Source organism: Lingula anatina, chromosome 5 (assembly GCF_051362555.1).
Source record: "Lingula anatina isolate TDL-2025a chromosome 5, LinAna3.0, whole genome shotgun sequence".
NCBI classification, from domain to species: domain Eukaryota; kingdom Metazoa; phylum Brachiopoda; class Lingulata; order Lingulida; family Lingulidae; genus Lingula; species Lingula anatina.
The window spans coordinates 10,692,720-10,712,935 of NC_141771.1; the positions used below are offsets into that span (position 1 = coordinate 10,692,720).

Below are 20,216 nucleotides of genomic sequence, written 5' to 3' on the forward strand. Positions count from 1 at the left end.
GGAATACGTACGGTATGTTTGATATTTTAATAATTAGGCCTATCAATTATAATAAATATTTTTAAAAAGTTAAATAAAAAATGGATACATTGTTAAATTGATTGTTTAATGTGCTTTTTAAATTTTCATCAGTATTTTCTCTTCTTAATCTCTTTTGTTAACACGTAAAACACTTTGTTTTTTTTTTTTTTTTTTTTTTTTTTTTGATATTATTGTCTACTGCACCATATTTCTGTTAGAGTTAGTTGCCCCATTCCCCGGCCTCAGTCCAGACGCGTTGGAATGTTAGTGTGTCCATTTATTGTAACTGCTGTAACTCTTTTCCTGTTAATGTTCAACATCATATTTTTACCTTTTATAAATGCGAAAGGATTCAAGGTCAAATAAAAAATGAAATTAAAGATAAAATAATCTCTTCCAACGTGCACGTTGGTAGCATTAATTGCCTTTGTTTACAACTTTAAGCGTCTCTCACTTCAACCGCGATTTCATTTTTTTTAATTTCCAGCAGCATCGTTTTGCCAGCTATTCACAGAGAAAAAAATTAGTTTCAAAAGAATTCTATCAAGGTCAAACTATCTGACTAGTTCAAACTATTCCGACACCACTTGTTAATAGAAACATTTTATTTATCTAGCCTAAAATAAAACACGAAAACCCGGAGAATCCCATAAAGTAAAACGTGTCTAAAATAGCCAATATACATGGTTGGATAGTTATTGTCAATTACATGCCTTGGACAAAATAAACAATACTAGTCCAGTACCGGGGGTAGTTCGTCGCCAAGGGCCCGGTGGTCACGATGAAATTCCTACAATTGACTATGAGATTTGACTTCAAAATGCACATCTGGCCGACACACAGGCCTTTGCAGGTCTTCGACCGCTTGGGCTGCACTGCTGGGTCCGACACCGCCTTGGCGCCAAAGACCACGCACCAACTCCGCATAAAAAAAAAAGGAGTGGAGCTCAAGATTTCAAGGGACACGCGAGGCGACGAATAATATTTTTTTTTTTTTTTTTTTTTTTTTGTTGGGGGGGGAGAGACAAATCACACCGATTTTATTTGAATTTTCCAACTTTTTTCTTCACCTAAACCCAGCTCGATCTCGTTTGCCTTAAAATTCTGATTGTAACTACAAGTATTATTTTTTTATAGTGACATCCTCCGCGGAAGAGGTTACTACCGCAAAGGTTACTACCCAGGCTACTATCGCTATGGTTACAGATATGGGTACCGCCGTTTCCCATTCTATGGTCGTTATGGATATCGCTACCGTTACTATGGAGCTTATATAGGTAAACAACATAATCTGGGTTCAGAACATAATACTACAAATATTTTACCTACATTTATTTTGTGACTTTTTTATAGCGTCTGCTACAGGTTAAACATTTGAGATATCTTCAGCATTTGGCATACGTTTTCTTGTTGTACGCCTTCACATTAATAGACATAGCTTGGATGCAGGAATCCAACGATCTAACATGTATTTCAGCACTTGATTATCCAATCTCTCTGCCTGTCACCGTTAATGCATTTTCGAATTTCGCAAGTTGCCCACAAATTCCTCAAACGCTTTGCATAATGCTAATTAACATTGCATTTACCTATGAGAGAAAATAAACAAGGTTAACACGAGCTATACAGCTGGCCGCAACTTGGTGAGCAAACTTCGACAAATAGCATATTTAGATCGCAAAAGTATCATGGCCACAAGAATTAACCAAGGTATATCATGATTGCGTTGCTTCATTTTGCAAGAACGCCACGCTTCACTTCTAAATCCTAATATTTCTACATGTAGGTGCCTGTGGTCCAGACGGCGTTTACGCTGCATCATCTAACACCCTCGTCTTCTGCACCAACGGCCGTGCTTTGACCCAGAAATGTGCTCCAGGATCCGCTATCGGCAGTTTGAAAAAGGGAAGCTTTTACAGCTGGAACGCCGTTTGCAATGTGAATCTTATTGGTTAGATTCAAATGTCTTCGAGGCAAGGTAAGTTCACAATAATTCGTGGTAAGAAGTTAAAAACCACATAAAACACTTATATTTCCGCCCTACAGACAGACTGATTTTTAGGTGGTGCGCATAGCGTTCATTGTAACATATACAGACATAAAATACACAACGTAGATTTCAAATATACACCGAGCAAAATATTAACGCCCCATGTGAATTATTTATCTATCATGTAATGGGCTCCGGACAGTACGGTCACTAATCTGTAGCAAACTGAACAGCAAAATTCGCTTTTTCTGATAATTTAAAAAAAGTAGTGCGTTGGGCGTTTATATATTTGGTGATTGCACAATTAGTTATTTGTCACTGACGAACCTAGGATAACTAGAAGAGGACGTCAATCACTTTCGTCTCTTCGTCCCCTCCGTCGCAATTTTGTCTCACGATCTGCACTACACATGTGTGACGCTAATGTATACCATTTTTTTTTCTTTTTCAGAGCAGACTTTCGCCTCCGAACTACAGGGTATATTGCAATTGATAAAATTGTCCGATTTCTACATCATGTTTTGTCTGCAAATTCGGCATAGAAAGAATAAAGTGTTTGAAATTTTTACTCATGCGTCTGTGTGTGTGACATTTTGTACTATCAATGATATTGAAATATATTGAGCATAAGATATCTAGGTATGTATAGTTGAGTCAATTTTTAAATTTACCTTATCATGAGAGCTAGCAAAAACATCCCTTTTCCTTCGATATTGAGAAATCAGAAAAAAGAAGGAAATGCACGCTATACTATATAATACGCTGTGCTATACATGTATAGTACGCAATTCTAATTCGCTATGGTGAAACTTAAAAAATAAAAAGAAAGAAATACATTGATAATAATGAAAAAATAAATAACAAGTGACTGAAATCTTATAAAGTGGAGCACAAAAAATAGAGAGAGCGAACAACGGTACATTTAGATTACGGCAATGGCTATTACATGTAGCAATATAAATTTATGCATACTTGAATATTGTTAAGTTTTAAATTCTCCATTATTGAAAAAAAGGACACTAACGCAATATTTGACAACATTAACTTAAACGACAGAACAAGGCGGCCAGGAAAAACAGGATTGTTTAAAATAATATCAAACTAGAATCTAACAAGTTTGCACATGTGTATAGTGATCTGAAGGATGACGACTATATCAATACCTATATCACCTGTCTTATTCCAAACTACATAAATGTGATGATAATTTTGCCTTCTCTACTAATATTATCTGTATTGATACAGATATGAACAAATAAAGTGTAGTACCAACGGAAGAAAGCAAAAATATTATCAAAATGAACTATATTTTGGTATAAATAGAAAATCGTCCTGACCGCCCTGTACTAGAATGCGCATACATTTGTACCTGCCCGTGACTGCTCAAACATTCATATTTGTATTAAAGCGACATTGTGTTAGTTGAACTTTGTCGATGTCGACAACAAATACATTCTGCATTTAAAAAAACTTGAAAATTAAGACATCAGGATATGCACGATGAAGCACAAAACAAAACGCGGTCACGCGTGCGCACGTAAAGCTACAGCCGCGCATGTGAAGACTCCCTTTACTAGAACAATGGACATGGGCTGCACTGGCTACAGCTTAAAGGTAATATATGATCATGAAGGTTTACTGCAAATGTCGTTCACCCGTGATATGCATAGAGAACATAAGGTCAGGTCCGTAGCCAGTGGGGGGTTCGGGGGGTTAGAAAGAACCGCCCCTTTTGTCAGGAAAAGGTCCATTTTGTGTAAAATTTTATCTAGGTACACATAAATTTCATTATAAAAGGTCCACTTTTTCGGAAAAAGAACCCCCCTTTTGAATTTGCTGGCTACGGGCCTGTAAGGTGCACGTGTACATCTAAGTGTAGGCGTAAATGGATAGTCGAATACACCCGCTCCCCCCCCCCCCCCCTTAACACACACACACACACCTAGGGCCCATTCCCAATAAAACTACTCGTATCATGATACGTACCGGTATATCGATCCAAATCGCTGAGCGCAATCAGATTGATTGAATCACACGCCTCCTCTTGTTTCTAACGTTCTCGTATAACATATAATCACCAGCTTTTCTGTATTCTTCTCAATGCCAGAAGAAAGCGTGAGGATCTTTTAATTTGATTGCACTCAGCGAGAGCCCCCGCAGAGTTGGATCGAGCGACGTAGAATGAAAGTTTTGTTGGGAATAGGCCCTTATAGAGGTTTTATAATTATTAGTCCTTCGGTGACCGAGGCCATTGTGCAGAGATTACTAAAAGGTAAATAACCCCCGGAACAGTCGCAACGCTTTGTAGTTGGCCAAAGGAACTAAAAGAGAGGTCTTGCGTGCCAATTCACATTATACAACAAAGCCTTAATTGCCTAATTGAACTTGGTGTCCTAGTCATTAATTCAAAATTAAAATCCATCTTGTCTTTGTGCTATGATCAACAGAATGAGGCGTGGGGTCGATCCGTCTTTGACTGGTGCGTGTCAATCCACATTATACAAAAAACTGTCAAATATTGGAATTGATGTCCTGGCCATTAATTTAAAAATAAAACTCATCTGCTCTCATCTGATGAGTAGAATGGTGGGTGGGGGGGTCGGTCTTTCTTTGACTGTTGCTCTTTATTTATTATTGTTATTTATATGTTTTTTTAATATATCTCAAAGAAACATAAAAGTGGAATGATAGATATGCGTGCGAAAAAGTCATAATTTTGAATTAATAAACAGGGTAAACAAAATTATATGGATATCGTGGAAGCCAGATCAATTGCCAACGGCTATAGAGAGAACATTATCATTATCATATTGACAAAATGACCGTACGTATAGAATAAAGAGTGATTGTTTTAAATCACTTAAGTTATGTCGTCCAGAAAATCTTGAACCATTTACAATGACATCATTCCTCATTACATAGAGCAAAACAAACAGACACGCGAACCGTAAGACAATAATCAGGAAAACGATGATTGTTATTATCATAAAAAGGGCTTGCCTCGGGCTGACTATAAAAAGGCCACCCACCGACATGAACGGCTATCAGTTGTTTTTTATCTGATCCTGTCCATCCATACCTCGACCATGAAGTTTGCCTTGTTTCTGCTGTTTGCCCTGGTGGCTGTGGCTTGTGTTAGCGCCAACAAGAGGTGGCTTGGATCGTAAGTTTGTTATCAATCTATTTAGATAAACGCTGTCTGTTAAATTCACTGTGTACAGTATTTTCTAAACTACGCCATCAGTAGGTGTACATGTAGCACTATTATTTACATTTCTTTAAATTTTCGTTTACAATTATTGTTTTTATTATTTCATTTCAATTATTTATTTGTCCACTGCGCCATTTGTCTGTTGAAGTAACACACAATTATTCGAATTGTTGCAGCTCTTTTCTTTCTTAGGCTTCAGTCACAAGTTCAGTGACTTATTCCTGTTCTTTTTTTCCTTTGAATCTTGTGATAGTTTCAGATGTCTTATGAAAGATTTCTTATGAGGAGATATTTTAAAATCACTATTAATATCTGCTGGCAAATGTATTCATTTCGACATTGCTCTAAACAGAAAACATTAAGCTTATTAGAATATACAAATGGGGCAAAAACTGTTCATTTTACATGATTGCATTGAAGTTATTTGAGTGTCCTCTACAACGGTTTGATGATGGAAGTGCTGCGTTTATGTCTTTATACTTGAAGGCATTACTGCTACGTACGTACATTACATTTCGCCTTGTATATACGTAAAATTGTATGTACGAGTCAGTGGTCATTTGTGGTTTGAATTTTCGATTTTTTTCTACACTTTTAATCATGTTAAACACAGCTCGAATTCGTCAACCTTAAAACTTTTAGTTGTACCGTTTTATTTTCCATCGCCAGAAGGGGTTATTATCGCAGAGGTTACAACCTAAGATCCTACCGCTACGGCCCTCGTCGTTACTTTGGCCGTTACCGCTACTACGGATCTTATAAAGGTAATGCAGCATGATACTTTTGCAAACTTTAGGTAACGCCTGATACAGGTTAGACATTTAAATATCTTTACCATTTGTCATAATTCTGACTCATTGTAGAACGTTTTCTCGCTGGTAGGCATTTTTTTAATGAAAGTATTCCATACGTTTTCAGTGTGGAGATCCAGTGGTATAAAATCTTTTTCGACACTTAGAATTCACAACTCTTCTCTCTGTCACCGCTTTAGCTGCTCGCTTAAGCATTTTCGGATTTTCCAAAATGCGCATGCGTCGCTGAAACTGTATGTGCAACTAGTTCAAAATTCTTCCTACTGCTTTACAGTGTGATGGAATTTCATTCACTTTCGGAATTCTAAAAATTATTAACATAAACTTAAACCGGAAATAAACGCCAGTGATAAAAAAAGACTCACATCTAAATCCTTATATTTCTATATGTACGTGTAGGTGCCTGTGGTGTAGATGGTGTTTACGCTAGATCTTCTAATACCCTCGTCTTCTGCACCAACGGCCGCGCTTTGGTCCAGAAATGTGCTCCAGGATCCGCTATCAGCGGCTTGAAGAAAGGAAGCTATTACAGCTGGAACGCCGTTTGCAATGTGAATCTTCTTGGTTAGATGCCAGTTAAAGTTCAATGGCTTTCAAGAGAAGTAAGTACGCAAAACTTCGAGGTAAAACGGTAAAATTTACACAGAAACATGCAAGTTTCCACAATAGCGTTTTAAACAAACACAGTCATCCGCATTGCGCTTAACATTAAATGCAGGCATAGAAATACATTACTCAGTTATTTAATATATAAGCTTTATATCCTGGATATCTAGTGCAGAAGTGTGCCGCCTATGTCCCCTCAGCTTCTACGTCTCTTTTTATAGCACTATAGTAAACATTTTATGTTGATATGTACCATTTCTTCTTTTTCAGATCCCAGTGCCTCCGAATTGAATTCGAATTCAGATATTGTCCAATTTTTATATCATGATTTATCAGTGAATTCGACAAAGAGAGAATAAAGATTATGAGAACATCTTTGTCTATTTGCCCTTGAGTCTCTGTGCGTGATAATGTGTACTATTAATGAAATTGAGATATGAATTAAAGTGATATATATATATATACTAAATCAATCATAAAATGCACTTTATTATGAGAGCAAACATCGCACCCTTTTCCTTTGGTATAATAGAATGATGAATAAAAACGAAAATAAGCACTAGAATTAAACAGTCCAGTTGATTATGCTGTGAAATCCTAACCAGTAGGGCCTACATTCTGTCTTAATCATTTAAAGTTCACTCTGCCGAATTTACATGATGAAGCAGTATAAATGCTCCTTCTGCAGACTTTTTTCAATAGCAAACGCCTTAAAATCGTCTTCGGGATTCCGTGTCTCTATTAATGGGAATGTGAGTTGCGAAATTAATAGTTTCCGTGGTCGTATATTGAATAGTTGACCTCTGGCCCGCTTAAGGTCACCTGTTTCATAACAGGCATATAGTTTAATGTTAAAACATTTGAAAATGATGAATTGGATTTGAAACTCAGGCTAGCGTGCCAACCAATCACGTGACTTAACTGCCATAATGGTACAAGTTTTCAACCGCACCCTCTTGACGGTAAGACTTAGGCCAAATTGTTTTTTAGCACATCAAACACGTGGCAGTGAAAGTTGTTACATTCCATAGCAGGCGAACACATTGCATGAAAGTCACTAGTCTTTAATGTGAACGAATCAGTAAAGTTTGCGTGTCAGCGGGGGTGTCCGAAGATGAGTTGATCCCGATGTCACATATATACCTTTCTGACAAGTTCTGGGAAGTTATATATTATTTTCTCTCGCGTGAAAGGGTGTTATCTATTAAGAAGCATAACTTTCCTATAATTGCTGATACGCCTTTCTTTTTTTCTGCCTCATTTAGATTAAAATTGCTTAATTTCTGAGTAGGGCCTATAAGTTTCAGAGGCTTCGCTCATGAGATAAACAATTGTGTTATTTTTGGTTGTTTTCTACATATTTATGTTCATTAACCAGGTTGATAAACCAATCAGTGTGACAGCCGAGGGTGGGTTTAAGTTCATTCGCTCTTGATTACAAATTGTGCTAGTTGTGACAGTCATTGTGCCGGAAGTTTGGTATCAATCCCGATCAAATCTCCAATTTGTAGAGAACCAACACGTGTGTTTTGTTATTACCGTCATAACGTTTATTTGTATCGAGTCGTTTTTGGTGCATGCATTTCAAATCTGATGGCTTTCAGGTTTAATTTTAATCAAGACGACAGTGGCATAGCCGAGGAAGTCAATGGAGGTGAGATTTGAGTGACAGGATTTATTCACAGGCTGCAGAGTACAACTAAACATTTAATTGTTACTACTGCAGTATTTCACCCCACCCTACTTGGGGTATATATCTCTCATTTTAATGTTGATAAGAATTCAGTGTCTCTACTATTCAGATAAATTAGTTTGGAAATTTAGTAACTCATTTTTATCCTTTTTGATAAACCTTCAAGCTTCATCCTTCAGACCTACTCGTACGAGTAATCATCAGTAATTACAAAAAGCTTATAATAAAGATAAGTAGAACTGAAGTAAACCCGAGTGGCTACAGACTACTACAGATACTTATTCTTTTGGTAACTACAGAATAAAATTGAGCAAAAATTATTAATTGCCCATAGATAATTTCAAGAAGAAGTTGTTTATGTAATCTTCAGTAAAATATGTGTTTAAAATCTTATACTTTATCCCTTTCAGCTCCCTATCATATAAATTTATACATACATGTACTGTATATACATTTACCCCCAGTATAACAAACAAATGTAGATTTTGTGGAGGTATTAAAACCAGTCATTAAAATATAACTGATAGATCTGACATGATATATTCAGGAGTTGTCCCTGTGCTGGAGAAAAAGGCTGAAATGTTGGCAGTTGCTGAGGCAGTGGAACTCAAGTATGAAGAAGAAAAGTTACAGGTGAATGCCCATACTTTATTTGCAGTCATTTGAGACATTTATTTTATTTAATAAGTGAATTTCTGATCCAGAGCAAGAAATACATTTTCTCTACATGAATAAGACATAATTTACCCATACTATGTCATATCAGTATTATAATAATTGTAAAATTTTGAACATTTTATTACATTTTATTACCGGTACCTTGTGGTTCATCCCACATCATTTCCCTTACAAATTCTAGAACCCTTGTAATTTTCCTTGCTAGTTTAGAGAGTAAATAGATGATGTAAATGCACTGAGAAAAGCTGTAACAGTGGGATGTTACTTGTACAGTGTATCTGTTAGCATGAAGGTACATAATTTAATTTTCTTTCAATTAGAAAATTCATCAGCTGTGTTTTACTCTCAGATATTGTTGCAGTTTCTTCTAGCACCAGCAGAAGTCTGAGTAATAGATTACCAAAATCTTCTTTTCTAACAAATTACCTCATTCTCTGATTCTTTGCAGTTAGAAGACATTGCTATGGAAACACTGACAACATCAGAGGGGGAGGAGGTGAAATACTGCAGTGCTGAAGATATACAAGACAGGCTGAATCAGGAGAAAACAGACTCAGTCATTGTTAGGGCTAATTCATCTAATTCTGATCTTATTCCACATGTATATGAAGGTAAATTTACTATGGGTGAAAAAGAATTAATGAGATACAAGTTTAGCTGATAATAAAAATGACATTTGGTTGAAAGCAAAAATGAGCCACACTTTTGCTAATACTTAAACAGTTGTAAATGAATTGCAAGTAGACATTTATCAGTTGAGCACTTCTTGGAATTTTTCTTATCTCACATTGCATGTCTTATTATTTTCATCATAGAAAACATATGCACATCTTATATCCTTTCGAGATACTGAAACATTCTGTCCCCCCACCCCCCAAATAAAATCATTTCGAGAGAGATGAGAATGCAAGGAAAAGTAATAACAGTAAATGCAGATTAGAAAATTCAGAAAGAAAGAAAAAGGACACTTAGGCTCCGTTCACATGACAAGTCTATTTTCTAAAAATCTATTTTCTATTCACGGTATCTTGTGATCACGGTCTGTGCCCTGAATAGCAGGGGCATAATTACTGGCAGCGCGAGCCAGTTACTTCCAAAGCTGTAATTAATTCTCGGCTGCGCTCGGAGTGATCACAAGATACTGCGAATAGAAAATAGATTTTTAGAAAATAGATTTTTCATGTGAACGAAGTCTTAATGCCTACAACTCTTGCAGGTGGCCTCAAGGTATGGGAGTGTTCTGTGGACTTGACACACTACCTGTCTGGCTTAAAACTGGCATTTAGAGGATTAAAAGTATTAGAGGTAGACATCAGCATTGTGTGTGGTTGATTTTTCAATTTATTTTTACAGTTGTATTATTGCTTCATAATATGATAATATATTAAACATTTGGTGTTTAAAAACTTAAGCAAAGTAGAAGTTTATTTTAACATTTTATCTTAAAAAAATTATGATCATTTAACTTATCTATTTTTGTATTTGTCTGTATGTTTATTTGTCAGTCTGTTTGTTATATTGTGAGTCTTCTGTTTATTTTACTTTGATATCTATATTTACTTCAGCTTGGCTGTGGGGCAGGGCTGCCTGGTCTGTACACATACCGCCAGGGGGCACTGGTAGACTTCCAAGATTATGTGAGTGGTCGGTGGCAATATACCAGGCTATAGTGTGCTAAATTTCTAGAGTGTTACTTTCATGTTTTAAAATTATCACTGTAAATGTAGAGTTTTACATACGCTGAGCATGACATCAAGAAAAAACAAATTCAGTCTATATATTTTTTGGATTATCTGTCCATGTTTGTCTTAAACATTTTGGTGGGAAAGAGATGATTTTAGTTTCATGCTGAGAAATGCATTAATGAAAACATAAGTTCTTCAGCTTATAGGTATATAAGTGATCGATGCTCAGTGCTTTTATAAATTACCTTGGACCTTTAAAACTGTGTTAAAGGTGTCAGTTCATTGTATGGCATTACCTCATACAGAGTAATGCTGATTTTGTAACTGTTTGGTTGGTTTATTTATTTATTTTTGTAGAATAAAGAAGTTCTTCAGTATGTGACCATGTGCAATGTTTTCCTCAACACTCCACCAGACCATGGAGAGTGGTGCAGAGAAAGGTGCGGCTATTACGCCGGGGACTGGAGTGTGGTGCTACAACTGCTGAACTCACAAAATAAAAAGTGAGTTATTGACTTGTTTTTTTCTTTTTAATTTAAAAAGTATAGGATGAAATTGTTTGTGTGCACAATTGTTTGTATGTTACAGTAGGTCTTTGATATATTTGAATAAGATAAATATAGACGCTGTTTCCAAGAAGTATCAGTTTCTTGGAAATTTTTAAGATTCTGCTGTATGATTTGGACAAATTGACAGCTGCACTGAAAGTGCTCTTGGTCAGCTGAACTCACCTCAAACAGTATTACAAGATAGTTTTTAAATATTGTTTACAACTATTTTTATACTTATTGTGTTTGTGTCATCTTCTGAATATTTGTTATTATTGTGAAAACATATCAAATACTATACTGAGGATAAGAACCCTAGAGTCTCAAAACAACACACATCCAAGAAATGGGTACAGGTTGTAACTGAAAATGTTTCATTTCATCTCAAGACTTTACACTCGACCTGCACTGTTACGAGACGTCTATAACCTCAAATTACTGCAAATGACAACTTTTTTATTCTTAATCTAGATACGACTTGATCCTGACATCAGAAACTATCTACAGTCTGGAGTCCCAACAAAGCTTGCTGAGCTGTCTGCAGGGGCTGATAAAAGATGATGGTGACATGTATCCTTACTGTTACTCAGTTCCATTTAATCCTTCAGAAAATAATTAAGTAATTATGAGCTGAACAGATACATTGTAAATTGCACATGCCTATGTGCTTATTTTACAGTGTTTCCTTGTATCTTGTATATACCACGTATGTAGATATAAAAGCTTTAAGAAAAAATTGAAAACCGGGCCCAGTATTTTACCTTTGATCGAAAGAGAGACTATAATTTTTCCTTTCCTCTCTAATTCATCAGTTATTTATTCGTTTCTGTATTTACTTTATTTTTCTCTTGCTGTTCTGATTGGGTGAATAAGGATTGTTGTAACTTTAGTTGCCTTGACTTTGTCATAGATATGTAGCTGCTAAAACGTGTTATTTTGGAGTTGGTGGGAGCACTCAGAATTTCCAAGACTTGGTCTCCAAAAATGCCATACTTGATGTTGAGGTTGTGAAGACCTACACTGATGGTGAGTACAACTGTTTAATTATTCTGCATGAGTCGATGTAACTCTTTACTTTAGAATATCTGTACTGCTGGATCCAGGGGGATGGGTAGCATGTGCCCCCCCCCCCCCCCCCCCCCCCCCACGCAAAATATGAAATAATAATAGTATGAGTGAGATATAACCAAGCTATAATTTTTCAATCCTGTGTTCTGCATAATATAAGGAAATCGTCCTCATTTTCCATTTTTTGTTTGTCAAGTGAAGCAAAGTAAACATTTTACCTCCCCCCCCCCTCATCTCCAGCAAAGCCCTGGGCTCTACAAATACTGTAGGATTTCCATTATAAAAAATTTATTGATAGAGTGACACATGTGCTGTAGAGAAATAACCTGTAGATGTAATATTTCAGTAGAGTAAACTGCAGAGAATATTTCGCAGTCTTGAAAAATATTTTTTTATTTCAAAAGATGTTTAAGTGATAACAAACAGTCTGATTTTCCAACAATAAAGATTAATTTTGGAAATATAATATCTTTTCAAATTTACCCTTATTTATCAAATCAAAAACAAAGTTCACTGCAGTTTCTTGTTATTTTGAATAAAAAGTAAATAATATCAGTAATGCGTGTTCTCACTAAATCTTGCCTTGTTGTACTTAGTTATGAGTTTATAAATAGGTATAAACGTACATGTCTTTAGTTTAAAAGTATTTTTTTTCATTCATAAACTTTACTTATTGCACTAAATATTTAATGAAAATAATTATGTCATAATGTATTTTAAATTCTTCTGTAAATGTGTAACAAAAATAAAATTAAGTTCAGTATGGATATCAAACATTTGGATGTCAGTTACTTTTTAAGGAGGCATATTCACACTATACTGTCATCAAAATAACAAAATTGCTGATTGTTTTAAAGAATAACAACCAGTCAACGTAGTGTGCATCTTGATAGTCCGAAGGCTATTTAATCCGAGGCTTTATCGGTCCCAGAACGACGAAATACTGGTAAGCATTCCTGCTTTCGTTTAGCTATTGCAACATTAACTGAAGTTCAGACGAAAAATATCTCTGAACAAGTACTCTGTATACACCTTCGGACCAAAGTAACTGCGGGTTATCGGGATGCACGAAAATACACATTGAACTAATTGTTGAACTGATCGAGGCACTGTTATATTTTATCTAAACCCATTCTGATTATTTCAGGCGTACAAAGGGAAATTCTCCATCTGAAACCAAAGAAGAGGTCGTGACGATACGCCACATCTGCAGAATAACTACAATTAATGTAGTGTTTCTATTGGCGTAATGATCACTTAATCTGAAAAAGAATAGCACACTTAATGACAATGAAGCGATCTTTCGGGATTTTTTATCCCCAGAACTATTTTGGTGTTTGTATCATAGTATTATAAATTTTCATAATAAACCGGTCTAGTAACGTGGACGGCTCCATATCAAAAGGGCCGGTCGCTTCATTTTCACAGTTATTAATTAAGTCAAGTAAAACCGTAATACACATGTATTACAAATAAATTATGCAGTGGTAATAAACAAAACCTTGATTATATAAACATTCACTTGTTCCTTTTCTTTGTTTTTGTTTGTATACATGATAAACTTGTTTATATGAGTGAAAAACATGCCACTGTACATGTAGCTAAAAATACCGTATATATGCTCTTGATGACATTCCTATATATTTTTGTGCTAAAAAACGGTGACAATTTGTCATCATTTATTCAGGTGATCAAATGTCGCAAATTTCAGATAGCTTTGAAGACCACGCAGAAGCCGGGATACTACATACCAGCTTGTGCCTAACCTTAATTTTAATTAGTTGAACAATTTCAACTCTTATCTCAGTACAGTGTGCGTACTGAAACCAAATACTGCGTTACAACATATTCACGCGTCTAACCACACTTCTTCGAATATAATTTTCCATCAATAACATATCTAAACCCTGAAAAAATAAGGCTTTTGACAGAGGCACAAAAGGTGTAGCATGGTAGTGTTATTTTTAAGATTGGAACCAAGTGAACAGCTTTTTGAGCCCCGAGTTGCTGAAAACCAAGGTAGATCATCAACATCCTCGTGGCGTTTCCACTGATGGGGAGTGAGTGTTAGGGAGAACCATAACATCGTCTGCACAGGGCGTGCATGCATGTCTGATGACGTCACGTCTCTTTGTGCTACCTTAGTTAATTGGTTTTTATTTCCTTTTCTAATGCCCTTCTGCGGAACATGTGGATAAATGACGGCGAAATTGTACAGATTAAAGGCACGGACGGAACCAAGAAAATATCAAGGGAGAGGGGCTTCCTTATTTTACCTCAGAGTCTGAAACTTCTACGTCTTTGGTGTAGCAGGAAAAAAGTTCTTAATGCGATTTGTGGTTTTTGAAAGGATTGTAACGAGAGAGGGGGGGGGGCTAAGATGTGAATAATAAGAAATTCAGAGAGTTGGTGGAGGCAAATTCTGCACCCCATTATGAAGGGGCGGGGCTATGGTTTGATGAACAGCCTGTCGCTGGACTGGCGGCAAAATGGGCGGACCCAAAGAGTGCATTTGCTGCCCGCCGCTCATCCTGGGCGATGCCCGTGGGTAAGGATCACTATGCCTCTGCATCGCCGGTAAACCTGGGCCACAGCTTGGCGGAGGCGGGTAAGCAGGGTCGGTGTACGCAGGCGGTGGGTAGGCTGGGTGGGCGGGGTCTATAGTGGGCGGAGCTGGATAGCTTGTCGCCATGGTGTAAGAAGGCGGGGCCATGACCGTAGCGGGATACATTGGCTGTCCGGTTCTCAAAGTTGCGATCGTGTGGTCTGAAATTTAAAAAAAAACGGTATGAATTTTCTCTGTTTTGGAAAGAACAAAAATATAAAGAAAATACTGTAGCGCGTATTTGTATCTGTTCCCCAAAATTTTAAATATACGGCAGAGATAAACATTATATTAAGATTCAAATGAAAAGTCTGAATTTAAGAAGGAGATATCTTACCTGGAGCTGTAACAACCGTAGTCCCCGTTGCCGTGACGTTCGTGACGACAGTGTGGCGTCGCAGGTACCGTTTTCTATACCACCCAAATATTCCACCGGAACAGAGGACGATAAACAGGATCAGGCAAAACCTGGATATCAAAATTATTTTTTTATATGAAAAGTAAAATACCTTCGAAGCATGATTTACTTTTATATTGATTGGACACCCAGTTGAGACAACACACCTTATGTAACACATTCTAATATATTTCTGGTCTAATGAGATTTGTCTGGAGATTGTCACTATAGTGATATTGTTTCCTCATAATTACAAGTACTTGTACTTCAGCTCTCTCTCTCTCTCTCTCTCTCTCTCTCTCTCTCTCTCTCTCTCTCTATATATATATATATATATATATATATATATATATAGATAGATAGATAGATAGATAGATAGATAGATATTTGTTAAAGATCAATCAACTACCATATAAACTACTATACATGCACACTCAGCTTATCTCTTCATCTAAATAAAACGTTCCACCATGACAGAATTAGCCCAATTAGAGACAAACATGCGTGTGCCATCTGATGACTGATTTTAATTGGGGTTGGGCACAGCGTATGATAAGTTCAAAATTAAAATGTGCTTAATTTGGTAGAGATAATGAGACATGTTTGTCTTTTTTTAACGTAAAACTGAACCAATCAGACTGACCAGAGCATTATTACCTACCAGAAATACCAAAGCTGGTATATGGAGAGGGTCAGTGCAGAACTGTTGCAGCACTTGTTAGACTGGCAGCAGTACTCGTAGTCGGAGCACCTGGAATAGAAAGATATGGTCATGCGTTCATGTCCACGTGTCGTTCATGTAACGTGTTCGTGCCGTCTTCGGTTAGGGGTTGCCAACTCTCAGAAAAGGGAGGCCGCCACTAGGGGTCTGTTACTAAGGGTCTGTTACAAAATTGTTGCAATGGCCTATTCAGTTTTGTAACTGGCTGTGCTAGAGGTCACTGTGGTACAAGATGATACACATGTACTGTTTGGGCTGTCTATTATTTAGGTTTAATAGAACTGATGCACGCACTTTTTTAAGGTACATTCCAAGAGATTTACACCCAAAAATGGATTTCCCGGGGAAATTAGCAATTTTTTCGTACTGACGAATCATAATCAGTCCCTGTCTGTACTTGGATTCGACCTTTGATAACATTTAAAATGGTTGATTTTAGTTTAAAATGACTGGCCAGTCATTGTAACAGCGACCATTTTCTTATAAGCTCCAATGGAAATACAATGAAAATCAGGTACGCTCCAGAAAAAAAATATTAAGAGGCTAAATCATTTTAAGGCGAATTGAAGGTTTTATAAGAAGCTGCGGATGGCAAAAATAAGCATTTAGGGGATTTGCAAAACCGTGGAGCGTAGCTTTAAGTAAACCCTGATTAAGGTAAAACAAATCTGCCTGCTGCTGTGCACGAGGTATAGTTCATATGGGACCCCGGATTTCCATTCCGAGGACCAGGGGCGGATTTAGGCCGTCTTCTGGGTCTTCCGGAAGACGGTCAGATTTTCAAGTTACCATTGACGGGCATCTGTTTTATTCTGTCGGAAGACGGTCAAAAATGGGGGATGGCGCAATAAAGATAATTGGAAGACTGTCAGAAAATATCTCTGGATCCGCCACTGGAGGACTACTATCCCTGTCACACCAGACCAATGTATGAGTACATGCTGGTTGCGACTTAAATGTCAACAAAATTAATTTATTTTTGATCATTATCTTATTTATTTTATAATAATTATTATTATCTTTTTTAAAGGCTGAGAATCTTGAAGGATCAGATTGTTCGAATTATGCGACGTCTAGGTGAATGTTAAGCCAGCTGCCTTTAACAAACTGTTTTCACACCTGCTACATACAGTAGCATGATGCCGTAAATAAACTTCTACTTCACTTCAGGTAATTCAAATCCAAAATTACTGTTCAGCATCACGCAAACAAAGCTCACGCTCTCATGATCCACGATTTTCTTTTACTTCCCGATAGTGTAGGGTAATCACCCAACCTATCCTATCTCGAGTCGGACTAAACGACGATATATTAGATTAACTGATTTGTTATCCGGTGCGCTCATCGTGTTTTAATTCACTGCCAAACGAACTTACAAAATCCAGTGGTAAAAAGACAAAAAAATATTTCGATTTAACTCACCTCACAACTGCATGCGCACAGTTCTTTTTCAATACGCGAATCAATGCCGCTTCTCTGTTGTTAGGAATATACGGCATTGCCTGAATTCGCAAATTTGCTTCTGTGTAGTTTCTTTAACAAGGTAGTTCATTTTATAAGAAAGGGACGCCCAAATCGTATAAAGTATACTTGCATACTGCACATTGCCTAGGCAACGTGTCATTAAAGGAAGCGGAAACCGCGCAACTCATTAAGACATACATTCGTAATTTTGCTTATTATGCATTAGCACCGCTCGTGCGGCCGTTTGTATGTTAAGACTCTGGACGGTGAATACAATATGATGAATGTCTCGAATTGAATCCAGCAGTGAAATTAGTTCAATTTCCACGAAGAGGTAATGTTATACTTATATGTACACTGTCTTACTTCTGATAATGACGCACAGGCAAATGAAGCGTCCACATGCGTTCTAAACAATAGGAAAGCGGAGATCTAATAGGTTAATAATGATTTCTTTTCGTTTCTCATTCCATAAAACTTAACTCAAATGATCTGTAAAGTAGCAAAAAAAAACCTTGCCCACTGAAAAAATATAATGGTTATTTAAGTAACTTTGATCTGTTGCTTAACATGTCAGTTTTACTTACGAGTAATATGTGTACGAATAACTGTTTCTGCAGTAAGTGTACGCCTCAGCGATCTGAAAAAAAAGACAAGAAAAAAATTAATCAAAATCATACATATATAATTTTTTTTGTTATGTTTGGCTTCAATAACAAACCAATTGTTAACGGCTTTGCTCATACTTAAAAGTATATCTGAGACATTCCCTTCAAATTGAAATTTCCTTTAAAATGCACTTTTGTTCTACTCGGTAACCATTGCTTAACATATAGTCGTACTTGGTGTCGATGTCTTTAGCCATTTCTAATAGCATAATTTTGTTCTAAATGACTACATGTAGCAAGTGACATACTGGCAGACCGCTGTGTCTTCCTGTATATACATTTCAGCAGGAAATGTGGGCATTAGGTATTTACATGTATATATACACGTATACGTACAACTGAAATGTTGTAGCGTCATGAATCGAGAAAGAAGTAGTTTTTACAGGATATGTACTGGAAGACATAGAAAATATGAGTTTTGGATATTTTCAAAAACGGAATACCTTTAGTATTTAGCTCATTTAAAGGCATGTCATTTCGACTGTATATACTGGTAGTTCGGCGATTTCTTCAGATTTTGTTATTTTTGTCTCAACCTTTTCAGATACCCTTTTATATTAATTTTTTCTTTTTTCTTATTGTTATATCACTATGTCTGTAAATCTATGCTGTCAAAAGGTCACCACCACAAGTAATAAATACATCTAACAACGAACAATGAAATGGATACGTTATATGAAGAGTCAAGCAGTATTTAGATGTTCTACATTTTCATCAAAATCGATAATTCCTTCCCTGCACATCACGGTGCTTTCTCTGCAAGACGTATCTACGTTTATGTAATATTATATGTAGAAATCTAAAGCAGGTATTTCAAAGATACACCAACCCTACCGGTACCTTTCATAAATTTTTTGAAAATGTAATAAATTAGAAACAATTAAAACCAATAATAGTATGGTATATGCTGTTTCTATGGAGCAGTGGCATTTGGGTTATAGACTGGTAATCGGTCATATTTTGAGGAAAGTAATTCGCACAACGTACAATCAATTAGTGGCAGATTTAAGGGGAGTCAGGGGGTTCTGACCCCCCCCCCCCCCTTTGATTTCTGAAAACTAATATCCCCTTCCTGAAATTAGAATTTTGACCACCTGAATCATACTTCTAAACAGTACCAAATGACACCGTTCGCCCTCTAAAATAACAAAATTGTTCGGGCCCTTCAGTGGGCCCCGTACCCCACGCCGGGAGAAGGGGGAGAGTCGGCTTCGCATCCACGGACCCCCCCCCCCTCCCTTCAAATAATCCTGGATCCGCCCCTGATCAATCGTATGTTATTCTTACAATACACTATATGCAGTATAACAGTGACAATATTTATAAATCTGCATGAACGGAAACGACCTGATTAAGCTCACGCCAAACCTAGGGAATATATGAAACATTTCTGTTTTGAAAAAACATACTTGTATTTAGTAATAATATCACTAGCTTTGGGGTACACGTAATTTTATAGTTACATTGATTTTTCCAGGATCTAAATTCGGAAATTGTTCTTGTATTACATGTGCGTAGTACGTAGTACTAAAGCATTATCATTCACGCTCTAATAGTCATATTTCCTATTCAAACACATTCACGATTACCCCATCAAACCTTTCAAATAACAACCCCTACCTGTATTAGAGCAAACAGTACGGAAACACCCAACCCCAGGCGACTGACATTTGGAAATCTCGACGAAAAATCTCGTTGCGTTGACCACGCCGCCATTTTGGGCGGAATTGGAATTTTTCTCGTCGAGCGGTGAGGTGTTTAGTACCATACGAAGGTATAACAGTCGATATTGATTTTTTCCGTTGCGTTCCACGTAAGGCCGTCACCTGGTCCTTGTGTGTAGACTCTGTGCCTAACATTTGTGCATGGAATCGATGTCGCTGGAGTCTCCCTGTGTTATTGATTACACTGTATGAGACTGAGGGTCGATTGCTGGCACTGTTACATGTAAGTCCAGTAATTAATATAGGAGCAGCAGGAAAAATAATATATTCTAATATTCTGTGTTGGATTTGTTATGTGAGTTATGATTTTATGTTTTGAATGGAG

At 36.8% G+C, this 20,216-nt stretch overlaps 3 protein-coding genes across 5 annotated transcripts; 2 read left to right on the forward strand and 1 right to left on the reverse strand.

The window, feature by feature from the left end:
* The first annotated feature begins 4,991 nt into the window (after positions 1-4,991).
* Positions 4,992-7,015, forward strand: LOC106165171 (uncharacterized). The gene is made up of 4 exons (XM_013543273.2): positions 4,992-5,174; positions 5,892-5,986; positions 6,434-6,636; positions 6,911-7,015. The coding sequence occupies exons 1-3, from the start codon at positions 5,098-5,100 to the stop codon at positions 6,601-6,603; spliced, it is 342 nt and encodes a 113-aa protein (XP_013398727.1). The 5' UTR covers positions 4,992-5,097; the 3' UTR covers positions 6,604-6,636; positions 6,911-7,015.
* A 747-nt stretch (positions 7,016-7,762) lies between these two features.
* LOC106165172 (histidine protein methyltransferase 1 homolog) lies at positions 7,763-13,833 on the forward strand. Of its 3 annotated transcripts, XR_001238655.2 has the most exons (10): positions 7,763-8,294; positions 8,881-8,966; positions 9,460-9,622; positions 10,228-10,316; positions 10,577-10,648; positions 11,054-11,199; positions 11,716-11,814; positions 12,155-12,270; positions 13,170-13,258; positions 13,460-13,833. XR_001238655.2 is itself a non-coding variant. In XM_013543275.3 (9 exons), exons 1-9 carry the CDS (start codon positions 8,234-8,236, stop codon positions 13,172-13,174), a joined length of 837 nt encoding a protein of 278 aa, XP_013398729.2. In that variant the 5' UTR covers positions 7,763-8,233; the 3' UTR covers positions 13,175-13,833. The 3 variants fall into 3 exon arrangements, 2 of the variants coding, with proteins under 2 accessions (XP_013398729.2, XP_013398728.2); XM_013543275.3 differs by having other exon boundaries at positions 13,170-13,833; XM_013543274.3 differs by lacking the exon at positions 13,170-13,258 and having other exon boundaries at positions 7,914-8,294.
* Positions 13,834-14,322: 489 nt separating this feature from the next.
* Positions 14,323-20,006, reverse strand: LOC106165173 (uncharacterized). Its single transcript, XM_087013637.1, has 5 exons — positions 19,788-20,006; positions 18,087-18,139; positions 15,976-16,065; positions 15,255-15,385; positions 14,323-15,078 (listed from the first exon to the last, which is right to left on the reverse strand). Exons 1-5 carry the CDS (start codon positions 19,881-19,883, stop codon positions 14,711-14,713), a joined length of 738 nt encoding a protein of 245 aa, XP_086869763.1. The 5' UTR covers positions 19,884-20,006; the 3' UTR covers positions 14,323-14,710.
* Positions 20,007-20,216: the final 210 nt, after the last annotated feature.